At 40.9% G+C, this 13,198-nt stretch overlaps 1 protein-coding gene and 1 pseudogene across 1 annotated transcript; one reads left to right on the top strand and one right to left on the bottom strand.

The window, feature by feature from the left end:
• Positions 1 to 6,579: 6,579 nt before the first annotated feature.
• On the bottom strand, positions 6,580 to 8,888 carry LOC111961913 (diacylglycerol O-acyltransferase 2 pseudogene; annotated as a pseudogene).
• Positions 8,889 to 8,922: 34 nt separating this feature from the next.
• On the top strand, positions 8,923 to 10,430 carry LOC111960914 (uncharacterized). The gene is made up of 2 exons (XM_023983075.1): positions 8,923 to 8,937; positions 9,741 to 10,430. Exons 1-2 carry the CDS (start codon positions 8,923 to 8,925, stop codon positions 10,428 to 10,430), a joined length of 705 nt encoding a protein of 234 aa, XP_023838843.1.
• The last annotated feature ends 2,768 nt before the right edge of the window (positions 10,431 to 13,198 follow it).

Here is a 13,198-nt window from a genome sequence, read left to right as displayed (position 1 = left end):
AAAACCAAATACTTTTCGACTTTTCTCAAGTAGTATTTTACTGGGTGACTTTCACTTTTACTTGAGTAATTTTCTATAAAGGTTTCTTTACTTTTACTCAAGTATGACAATTGGGTACTTTTTCCACTATTGTTCAAATCTGATTTCTCTATGTGGCCGTCTATGAAAATGTTCTTTCTGGACCAGGCGTCAGTTAAACTGCAGTACCGAATGCAAAACTGTAGGACCAGTCAAAAGACGTGCTTCTGGACCTGGAACCCTGGCCCCTTGAGCAATATCGACCATGAACGCAGAGATGCATCACCGACGCTCCTCCACGCCCCTGGAATGAGTTCTGGAATTCACACACGTTATGCATATCAACTATCGGGAAGCACTTGCTAATTTTCCCTTGGCGTACCCCATCAATTCAGTATGCAGTGCCTCAGCACTTCGCTTGAGTGTCTCGTAGATCAGGTTTAATAATTCATGTGTTATATTTAATATGTATTACTGCGAGTACAGTACACGGCAACCCACCAGTGGAGTGAGTGTAGGGGAAAGGTCTTTGATGCTCCTTTTATCTTGGGGTGGTTGAACGATAGTGCAAGAGATGGCTATGCTGCCAAGGCTCCACATGTTCAAAGACAGCCAGTAGAGAGAGATGTGGAGAAGAGTTCCCTCAGTATCCCAAACCACTTTTTGTTCGATAGAACAAAGCATGAAAAACATGAAATAGTAGCTTAATGCAGAACACGACCAAGACTGCCAATGAATCATGCTCACTTTATAACAAATGGACCATGAGGGGTATTTCTCATCAATGATTCACAAAGTGGCCTGAAGGAGAACGATATCGGGACCCCTTTGCGGATTTCTTAGAACCCGAGAACGTTCCCTGTCTTTCCATGTCCCGAAGACGTCCCGAAGACTTCACAGGAGGGTAAACACCCAGGGAACATCCCAAGACGGTTTGACAAACTATTGGATTCAGTTTCTTGCAGCCCTTAATTGAAGCAATCACGGGATCACGTCATAGTTTTCTTTCAGCGTGCTTGTCTTTGACTCGCAGATTTTAGAAAATGATCCAATAGCTACATTGAAGGGAATGTGTTTGGTATGTGTGATATACACTCCCTCCGTGTAGTCTGTGGGCAAAGATTGGCAGGGTTACCTTCAACAGATGCCTGCATGGTGCAATGTGACTTCAAGCAAAAGCTCAGTCTCAGAATCTCTGATGCTTTCACCACAGATCAAAATGTCAGATGCTAAGTGTTTAGCGTCAGTCTTATATTGAGACAATTACATGGTGAATGATGGGGTGCTCAAAAGTTCAAGAGTTCTCCATTCGCCTTGACACAATGACATTTAAAACCAAATGTATCCTCCGCAGCTATCTGAATTCTGAAACCAATCAACCTTGACCGTTTCTGATCTGTCTGTTACTGTATAAAACTGCAGTAGGCTACAGACTGTCCTCTTCTCTTCATCAGACCGTACCAGGCCGCCCAATCTTCAGCCCTGAAACATCAACGCCTTTTGATTGATCTGTCTTTGATGATTCATGTTTAATGCAAAGTAAATCTTATTCCAGGGATGGAAATTACATGGAAACAGGATGCGCCTGAGCTCAATTTCGAGTCTAATAGCAAACGGTCTGAATACTTATGTAAATAAGGTATTTCTGCTTTTATTTTTAATACATTTTCCCAAATATCTAAAAACCTGTTTTTGCTTTGTCATTATGGGGTATTGTGTGTAGATTGATGAGTATTTTTAAAATACATTTTAGAATAAGGCTGTAGCGTAACAATATGTGGAAAATGTCAAGGGGTCTGAATACTTTCTGAATGCACTGTATACTGTATGTGGCTGTAAACTAATGTTTCTTTCTACTTCCTAATAGTTCTGGTTGGTATGTTAAGTTGGAAGCTGATCCTAGATTAACACTTAGCAATAGCGTCTGGGCATCCGTCTCAATCATTTCCATTGAGTCTGGTGCCAGGGGGGGAACGCTGCATAAGAGCAATGTATTTAGAGAGTAGGGACATTGAGGTTTCTGCTTTATGATGCATTTACATGACACTTACATGACACATGACACTTCAACATTCTATGGCAGCCATGTTAGCTTCCCATTCACATGACATGAGGAATATTCTAACAATGCTATGTAACTGAATGTCTGGAATTAGAACAATATTCAACATTCTAAAAGTTGGTCTATCTCTCTAAATATATGGCTCTGGACATACTTATTGGGTGAGAAATGTCTCCCGTGTGTCTCCAGGTTTTTAGATATTTGTGAAAATGTATTAAAAATAAAAACAGAAATACCTTATTTACATAAGTATTCAGACCGTTTGCTATTAAACTCGAAATTGAGCTCAGGTGCATCCTGTTTCCATTGATCATCTTTGAGAAAATTAACATTCAATTCTCTGGCAAGAGCTCTGGTGGATATTCCTGCAGTCAGCATGCCAATTGCAAGCTCCCTCAAAACTTAAGACATCTGTGGGATTGTGTTGTGTGTCAAAACTGCCCATTTTAGAGTGGCCTTTTATTATCCCCAGCGCAAGGTGCACCTGTGTAATAATCATGCTGTTTAACCCTCTAGTGTTTAAGCCCTGTCTAAGCTTAAGGGGGGGGGGGGGTCGTTCTAAGCTGTTTTATCAGAGATCATTTAGCTATTTGATTTAAAATGTTAAGATCCCTTAACGTATCAACAACAAAAAGAAAAAATGTGGATTTGGCATTACTGATATTAGCCAATAGAAACACATTGAATTACATTCACTACATGGAACAACATCAAAAGGAAGTTTGTTTTTAAGTGTCTGTCCTATATCTGAGAGATATAAGAAAGATCAGGAAACTATATATATACATTTTCAAAAAGTCAACACATTTTTTTAAATTTGTCATTATGGGTTATTCTGTGTAGATTGGTGAGGGGGGGAAAACAATTTAATCCATTTTAGAATAAGGCTGTAACATAAGGTTATAGAGGGCCAACTGATTGTTGTGGAGCTTCCTTAGTTAATGGTCACCGTAGGGCAATTTCAGATCAAAGCACAAACTGCCCAGCTAGGTAGCCTTAATAGGAAACATAACTGTTGTTTTAACAGTAAAACAACCCTGCATGATCACTCTTCATTATGAGGACCAATGGAAAGCTCAGATATGAGTGCCATTTAAGTCAAATATAAATATATTTCAATTGAAAAAACAAACCCTGCCATTATCAGAGTATATCTGGTGCAGTTGAGAACCCTGTGTCTGTTTCATATGCTATTTTTACACACAATGTATGGATAATTACACAGAGAGAAGGGGAATAAGATATCTGGAGACTATTCTCATCTGCGTAGATATCTATATGAGAGGATTATTGCTTCTAAATATTTTTATATCAAATCAGGAAATTGATTTGCCTCACCCACTCAATGTGAGAACATATACTGATGACATAATCTCCCTGAGGATTTATTGTGTCCAGAAATGGTTTGAGTCCAATATTGAGTCCATTTAAGCCTCCGTTTTGTAGATTTGAAAATGCATGACTGTGTAAAAATAGTTTTGACAGAGTGTTTTATCAATCGAAAAATATCCATAGACTGACTTTTTTGAGAAAGCTGTGCGTAATTTCACTGATTCCATCGTAGACACGTATTTGATTGATTACCATCTTCCATGGACTTATAGGACTATATCAGTAGAAGCCTATCAATGAGAAATATATAGTCCTAATCAAATACAAACAAAAATATATATTTCGTCGCTATTTAAAAAATAGACCAATACTTTCCAATTGTTGCTCTAGAAAAAATATATTTAAAAAACGCATCACTGGCGCAAATTCAGTATGGGTGCCCCTCCCTCCCTAGCTGTATGATGGAGTGTATATGGGGGGAACCCGGTGATTTCCTCTACCAGTTGAGCCCATAAACTCTAGCACACACAGCAGACGCGCAACGATGTGCGCCGAGCGGTTGGAGCCAGTCTCTCTGCATTGCCAATTTCATTGAACCGAGGACTGCATTGTTACCATTTTTGAAGACCCAAGTTAACCTTTTATTCTCAACATTTCTTCCTTTTCGTCCTTGTCTTGTCTTTTCAATATGTGCTGATATTGAAGGGGAGAGGGGAAGGTAGAATGGGCGAAACCCTCTCGTTCCCTGTGTAACTCTGGAAATGGATCCGACGTTCTCGCAGGGAGAGAAAGGTATAAACTCAATGTTTTCATCTAAATAGTTGTGAATATTTTCTTATTTTTCCTGTTAATTTCTCAAAGATTTGGTTGTTTTGTTTTGTGTATTGAGAAGATACTCTGCAATAGTGTCTGATTGCCTGTGACAGGGTCGTCGGCATCGATATCGGCTTTTCACTTGTTGAGTGAATTGAGATTGAGCATATGCTTGAGGTGAGGTCACCTCAGTAGGTGGAACAGAAAATGGCTATAACTATAGGTTATTTTAGGCTGAAGGATAAATCGCCACCTAAATTAATGTGTCGTTACATTTGATATTGTACCCTACACCTGTGACTAGGCTATCTGTTTTAAGTGTTGCATTGGGTGTTAGCCTGTTTGTTGTGACTAACTTTTAAATGGGAATTTTTATATTTAATTCCAATATTCATTAGAAGCACCTTGATTTGATGAGGTCGCATTTTCCATAGGCTACTGCATAAAATTCCAATTGGGAATCTAATTAACAGTAGCCTGTATATGTATAGCCTATAGCTATGCGGACTGCAGCCCTCTGGACTTCTGAATTAATCTTCTGCATTTTATAAATGGCATTCTTTTTCGTCTGTTTTTAGATTTATGTATTCATAATTTCTATTTGATGGTCTATTGATGACCTGCATAAAGGCAAGCATTTTGTATGACCAGATGCAAGAACATTTCAAGATACTGAATACCAGTAGGCTACTGTAGTATATATTTATATCTATCTATGTATTTTTATAGGTATGTGTGCTTTGATGACAGAAAACTGCAATCATTTAGATTTTAACATGTGTATTTGGTCCAGCACTGAGGCAGAATCATATTTATAATTAAAACCTGTCACCACTCATGACATTAAGCTGTCTGGTAGAGTAGCCAGCTTTTGTTCTACTCTAAATGCTACACAATGGCTAACATGGTTTACATTGTCTACAGTGCATTCGGAAAGTATTCAGACCCCTTGACTTTTTCCACATTTTGTTATGTTACAGCCTTATTCTAAAATGGAATAAATCCTTTTTACCCTCATCAATCTACACACAATACCCCATAATGACAAAGGAAAAACAGGTTTTTAGACATTTTTGCAAATGTATTAAAAATAGAAAACTGAAATAATACATTTGCATAAGTATTCAGAACCTTTACTCAGTACTTTGTTGAAGTACCTTTGAAGGTGAATCTTCGCCCCAGTCTGAGGTCCTGAGCGCTCTGAAGCAGGTTTTCATAAATGATCTCCGGGATGCTGTCCTTCTAGGCAGAGTTGCAAAGAAAAAGACATATCTCAGACTGGCCAATAAAAAGAAAAGATTAAGATGGGCAAAAGAACACAGACACTGAACAGAGGAACTCTTCCGAGAAGGCTAGCATCCCGGAGTCGCCTCTTCACTGTTGACGTTGGAACTGGTGTTTTGCGGGTACTATTTAATGAAGCTGCCAGTTGAGGACTTGTGAGGTGTCTGTTTCTCAAACTAGACATTCTAATGTACTTGTCCTCTTGCTCAGTTGTGCACCGGGGCCTCCCACTCCTCTTTCTATTCTGGTTAGAGCCAGTTTGCGCTGTTCTGTGAAGTAAGTAGTACACAGCGTTGTACGAGATCTTCAGTTTCTTGGCAATTTCTCGCATGGAATAGTCTTCATTTCTCAGAACAAGAATAGACTGGCGAGTTTCAGAAGAAAGTGCTTTATTTCTGGCCATTGTGAGCCGTAATCGAATCCACAAATGCTGATGCTCCACATACTCAACTAGTCTAAAGAAGGCCAGTTTTATTGCTTCTTTAATCAGAACAACAGTTTTCAGCTGTGCTAACATAATTGCAAAAGCGTTTCCTAATGATTAATTAGCCTTTTAAAATGATGAACTTGGATTAGCTAACACAACGTGCCATTGGAACACAGGAGTGATGGTTGCTGATAATGAGCCTCTGTACGCCTATGTAGATATTCCATTTAAAACATCAGCAGTTTCCAGCTACAATAGTCATTTACAACATTAACAATGTCTGCACTGTATTTCTAATCAATTTGATGTTATTTTGATGGACATAAAATGTGCTTTTCTTTAAAAAAACAAGGACATTTCTAAGTGACCCCAATCTTTTGAACGGTAGTGTATGTTAAATGTAGATTCATTTTCCATGTCAAAGATGATTGGGATAGTTGGGTAACAACTACTTTGTCCTGTAGAGAAGAGTATGCCTAATATGTGTATGTGATGAGAGAGAAATATTGAAATGTTATGATAGATCTCTACAGCTTGTGAATCATAGCACTGAAAGACACTCCCACTCTGTTCATGTCTAAAACCTCTCACTGCAGCTATCTGTATCCACTTCGCAGTTCACAGGAAGGATTAAATAAATGAATACATTGTGGCAAAATCCTGTGGTCAAAGTGAACCCTCACCACAAGCCAAATTTATTAAAATACATATCAGCAGAAATATATTACTGTATTGCAAATAGTCAGTACTCGGCAGCTCTACTGCGCAAGTTATTCAAAGTCAACTGTTATACTTGAAAGAATGTTATGATCCCTGATTAACATTGCTCAGGTGCTGCTGGTGGCTAAAAAGTCTGATTGATTATACTCAACATGTAAGCACAGTATTTCTTCATAAATCCTAAGTCACACAATCAATCACTGTTTGTTATGAAATTGAGTGGATCTTAATTCAAGGTATTCAGATTCATGGTTAAATTATTGCTACCTATAAAGCACATACATTTTCCCCTTGAATTCATTATTACAGTAAATACAGTCAACGCTATGCACCAATTAGCCAGGCAGCTTGGTGGATCCAGGGATCAATGATTGGGACATCGCTGGATCAGATACTGCGTTGGAATGCTTTCATTCGAGTAGTCTCACTGATTATGTTTACATACATTCAATAATAGGATCGTTGTGAATACTCTGATTGATATAATAGTTTGATTAAAACATTGTTATGCTTTGCAAGAAGAAAGAATTCCCTAAATATCCTGTTTACATGGACAGCTGATAATAAGGGTGCCTGATGGGACTTAAAGAAATGTAGAAAATGACCAATAAAAATAAAGGTCCTATCACAGCAATCATATCATTTTTTGGGAAGCCTATTTGATTCTGACTTCGGAAATATAGAGTTTGTATGTGAAACCTATTTCGTAGATGCATACTTTCGGATTATATGAATTCAATTCACATGCGCCAAAGAGGGAGGATCGTGCTGCTTATGAAAGCACATGTGCAGATCAATTACACCGCAGGAACTCTGATTAAGGAACTCTGATTAGGGAACTCTGATTAAGGAATCCCGATAATTCAAAAGATTGCAATAAAATATAGGTATTTTAGTCCATTTATGCTTACTTCGCTTATTACTTTACGCCAATTAAGATAATCATGACTACTGCCAAACTCGCAGTACTGTCATAATCAGTATATAATCAATATGATCAGTTAATATAGAATTATTACCGTGCATGTAAACATACTCACTGTGGAGATCGGTGGGCTACAGTACAGACAGAAGGACACCATGACAAATCACCTCATTCACATTGTCAAAATGATTGGCTCATGTGATCAGCAACTCATGGCTGTCTGAGAGTCCACAGCTGACTTTGTGCTCATTGAAGAGCTTGGCCAGGGACTCCATGTATAGGCCATGATAGTGGTCCACCTCCTCCTGAGTGGGAGAAGGCCTCTTTGGCACTGGGATAGGACTACCCACGACAATGGTGACAGGGCAGTGGTAAGGCATCCATAACCAGCGTTCACCCATGAACAGACAAGGGGCAAAGCCCATGATCTTCTTACAGAGTTGCTGTAACCTCCAGCCCACACTGCCTTCTGAGAAGATAACCTGGCGGAACATATTGTTTTCCCCATACGAGTAGACGGGCACCAGGTCAGCCCCAAACTCCAGGGCCACCTTGACGAAGCCTTTCCTCTGCTTCATAACCACAGCGTTGACCCCAGGCAGACTCAGCAGAGACTCAGCAGCACCCCCTATAATAATCACCAGCGCATTGCCTTTCCCACTTTTAGACAGAAGGTGCTTGAGACTGGGCTTGCTGACTGGACAACAACCTGTGGACATGACATATTCCCTGTAGAGGGGGATCTTGAAGAGGCCACTCAGGATGCAGAGACAGGAGCGCACCCCAGGGAAGAGGTCCATAAAGCCACAGGCCTCCGTGGTGAAAGTAGTAAAGGCTCCGAGACTCAAGACCCCATGTGGATGACACCCTAAGATGTAGTTCTTATTTGGGTTCAACTCCGCTGTCTTCACCAACTTCATTGGGAAGTAGTCCCTTACGTGCTTCCACACTTTCCAGTTTCTCACAAATGCAGTTCTCCTACCCCCTCTTTCAGGTGTGTGCCGGTCCTTTATCTGCCATATGAAGTAGAGAGTAGGCAGCAGCCACAGAGACGTAAACATAAGGTACACCATCAACCCAATACAAGCCGGACCGAAGAGGGGGAGTGTCAGCACCGCTTGCAGAACACTGATATTCTCCAGGAAATCCTTCCTCTGAGTCTTTTCTTGCTTCATCCCTTCAACCTTTTCTGTCCTTTTACCAAAGTTGTTCCCAGCGTGACTGCGCGAACAAGTGCAACTTTCCTGAGAGCACCAGTACCCTGTGTGAATGTACTTTGATCACAGTTCCAGTGAGGCTGCAGATAACAATCACTTCCACTCCCGCAACACTTTGATAAGCATGACAGAGTCCAAAGTCTTTAACCATTTACAGCGCACCAAGTTAATAGTTTGAGTTTATTTTATTTTTTACAGGGACAGTGCACATTAATCAACGTTTCAGTAAAAGTACCGGTTTTAAGCAGCCGGCTAATTTTCAACCACAGAGACAGTACAAAAAGCAACAAGACAAAATCCATAAAAGCAACAAAGTGTTTCCACACCTCACAAGTTACAGACAATAGACAACATGGAAAGTGGCAATATACAGCTAGGGATTATGTTCACAAATCTGATTGACCTTTAGCCATGTCTTCATGTAACTATATTAACAATACTATTATCGTAACTCTAGATAATCTGTTTACGAGAACACATCTCGGAGCGGAAGATTATGTCCCTTGGTGACTTCCCGGATCAGCAGTCAAATCAAAGGTTTGAACTCCATAGACTGTCGAGTTACAGCTCACAGCAGACAGACAATGCATGGACTGCTTAGCAAGTTTCGAAAATCATGTTAGTCAGTTGCAATGTTTCAATCTCAAGTATATTTCAGCGTGGACAAGCATTGAAATTTGACATGATTGGCTGTGATTACAACATTGATTCCAGGCTGTATCACACCCGGCGGCAATTGGGAGTCCCATAGGGCGGCGCACAATTGGCCCAGCATCGTCCGGGTTAGGGTTTGGCTGGGGTAGGTCATCATTGTAAATAAGAATTTGTTATTAACTGACTTGCCTAGTTAAATAAAAAATGTTGACGTCAAACGCTTATGCAGGCATTGAAAAGATCAGATTTTTTGTGTGTGTTCTATTTCCTCCCCTCTGTATTCCTCAGCCCCACCCCCATGCATCACCACCCCTACCCCACCTCACGCATCAACCACCTACCCACCCCACGCATCACCACCCCCACCCACGCATCACCACTCCCCACCCCACACCACGCATCACACCCCCACCCACCCCACGATCACCACCCCACCCCCCCCGCATCACCACCCCTACCCCACCCCCACGCATCACCACCCTACCCCACCCCACGCATCACCACCCTACCACCCCCACCATCACCACCCCTACCCCAGCCCCACCCCAGCCCACCCCACCCCAAGCCCCACCCCCACCACACATCACCACCCTACCCCAGCCCCACCCCAACCCCACCCATCACCAGCCCCACCCCACCCCACGCATCACCACCCTACCCCAGCCCCACCCCAAACCACCCACCATCACCAGCCCCACCCCACCCCCACGCATCACCACCCCTACCCCAGCCCCACCCTCACCAGCCCCACCCCACCCCACGCATCACCACCCCTACCCCAGCCACCCCAAACCCACCCATCACCAGCCCCACCCCACCCCACGCATCACCACCCCTACCCCAGCCCCACCCCAACCCCACCCATCACCAGCCCACCCCACCCACACATCACCACCCACACCCACCCCACCCAACACCAGCCACACCCCAGCCCCACCAATCACCACCCAACCCCACCCCACCCATCAACCATTGTGAGCAATGAGGTGGCTAGATATAGGTGTGTGTGTGTGTGTGTGTGTGTGTGTGTGTGTGTGTGTGTGTGTGTGTGTGTGTGGCATTAGTTCACAGACAAGAAAAGGCAGAATATTTTAACCCATGGAACATCAATTACTTAATGCAGAAGTTTCCCCTCACGGTCCAAATGCATATTGATTTTAAATGTTAAAATCGATGGAATGGATCTTTGCTGACTCGGTTATTGCTGTAGTCAATTAACAATCATTCCCAGTCGAATCTATGTGATTAATAAGTGCACTTATGGTCAGTTGTGTAAGGGTTTTTTCCTACACAAAGAGTAGAAAGGACAACAATAACACTTCACTGTGCTCTTATTAGGTACCGTAGTGGTTAAGAGCATTGGACCAGTAACCAAAAGGTTGCTGGTTTGAATCCCCATGCTGAATAGGTGAAACATCTGGATTAGAGTGTCTGCTGAAATGTAAAAAACATATGATTTATGAACATACTTATTACCCCTATACGAGACTATGAAATATAACAATAAAAACATTTATAATCTTTGTTATAGGAATTTGCTGACAACAGTCATGACAATGCCCTCTAACAGGAAAAATGTACTACAAGAACACACATAGCATTATTGCATTACTCTGACAGGGCATATTGCATTAAGTCCCTCTCCAAGGTCTTTCAAGTTGTACTTTCCCTGCCCGTGTTCCCTTGTGATGTCTTGAGAAAATGTTCCTACAGCAGGTTGGTCTGTCTCCAGGCGTACCCTTTTCACAGATCCTCTGTTGCATTTTAATAAGCATTTCGCTATGGACCCGATTCCAACCGGAGTTAAGCACGTGTAAATGGAACATAATTCCCTTTTTATGCACTTTTCTCTCTCTGCGTATTCTGACCTTGAACTTAAGCGTGAGAATAGCATGCTATTCACCTGCTATTTGTTTTTGTGTGCAGGTCCAATAAATGAAGGTGTTGTGGAGGTGTGTCTACAGATACGTCTTATTCTGATCTTGACTTAATGCCCTAATAATTCCATCACCTTTACACATGAGGGTACCATGAATAAGGTCTAGCAAACCTACCAATTCCACGTGGAAATAGCGTCAACAAAAAATGTTCCTATAGAAATTACACCATTCTCCATGCACTGTCTTTTCCAACTTGATAAGAGCTATTGATAAGAGCTAGGTAAATGAGTAATCAGTTTAGATAAGGGAATTGTGTATATAATTTACACTTATTTTTGATCTATTTTACCTTATAGTCGCTGGAGACAAATGTGAAACCAGTCATATGGCAGCAAACTGAAGCAAATCAACATATCAACTTTCCCACAGTAGTTTATGAAATGCTGTGCTATTGTGCAGAATTTAAATTGTACAGCCTTTTAACTTGCAGGGATGGGCACCCTCGAATGTCTTAATTATAGGCTACCGAGACTTTCTCTGTTTCCTGTTTCTATCATGTTAAATATTAGTCACTATCAGCATCGACCGTCAGTAGGCCTAATAACAAAACATATTCAATTTACTGTTAGTTCCCTTCAGTTGGTATAGCCTACATTATAATTCCATTTAATTCCATTGTTTAGTTTACCTTCATTTGCTTCCTCTGTAAACGCTGTCACAGTCATGTGGTTGTTGCTAAGGATAATATAAAAAAAGACATGTAGGCTAATTCAATCATTATGAAGCGGAGCGCAGACCAAGCAGTTTGAACCTGACGCATGGCACAATACTTGACTGTGTCATCACACAGTTCCATGGTTAGTGTAGGCAATAGATGAGGGTATAGCCTACTATTGTACACTATTCTCCCTATTATAATTCTATGTACACTAATCTTCCAATATTACCATGTGTTAAAGAACTGAATGTGGCAATTTTCAGAATGAATCAAAACACAGTTGTCTTTCTTTTGTGTGTAAGGGCTCTCCAAACCTGTTTTTTATGATTCGAAAATACTTTCCTAACCCTAAATAATCTACAAGATCAGAGTATTTTTTTTACATCTACCAACTGCTGCCGAAACGGAGACGAATATTTAATTGTTTCATTGATCCCTAATATTCTGAACCCATTCTCTCAATATATTCTTTTAAGTCTGTAGACAAAATTCTAACTAAAAGGTACACTGTATTTAAAGGGATGGCTTAAGATAAATGTACTTAAAAACCTATTGAATGAAAACTCCACAAGAAAATCTGTTGGCAGGCAAGTGGGAGGGTTTTCAGATGTTCAATTACATTTATTCAGCGCGTGCAAGGGAACCATGCCTGCAAAGCCCGTTACGCACCTTCATAAGGTAAGTCTGAATACCAACTACAGAGAAGTGTGTAGGAAAGGCGTGCGTAAGATAAGGCTTACTTTCGGAAATCTAAATCGGGCCCTATAGGAATATGTTATGGATATAAACCTTTTTTGTGTTTCTCTAAGGCATTGTGGTTTCATAATAGTTTAACACAGAAATTATTGTTAATCTTCGATATTACACAGTTTTTGATTATTAATGTTCCTTCTCATTTTTTTCAGCACAGGGCAGATTTCAGATCTGCTGAGCACAAACTTGAATGTTGTGAAAATTCTGTGCAACTTCAAAGGCCAAGTAGGCTACTGTGGCTATTTGATCATAATGTAGGCCTTCCAGAGTGTCCTACCATCAAAAACAATGGAAAACATGCATCCCATTGTAACATGGAAAGAGCTGTTCTATCATTCAGCCACAGCAGCAGCCAATGTGTGGCCTACATTCCATGAGAAAAAAACATGCAGGGT

The sequence above is a fragment of the Salvelinus sp. IW2-2015 genome, linkage group LG4q.1:29 (genome assembly GCF_002910315.2).
Source record: "Salvelinus sp. IW2-2015 linkage group LG4q.1:29, ASM291031v2, whole genome shotgun sequence".
Lineage (NCBI taxonomy): Eukaryota > Metazoa > Chordata > Actinopteri > Salmoniformes > Salmonidae > Salvelinus > Salvelinus sp. IW2-2015.
The sequence above is the reverse complement of the archived record's forward strand: the minus strand, read 5'-3'. Positions and strand labels throughout refer to the sequence as shown.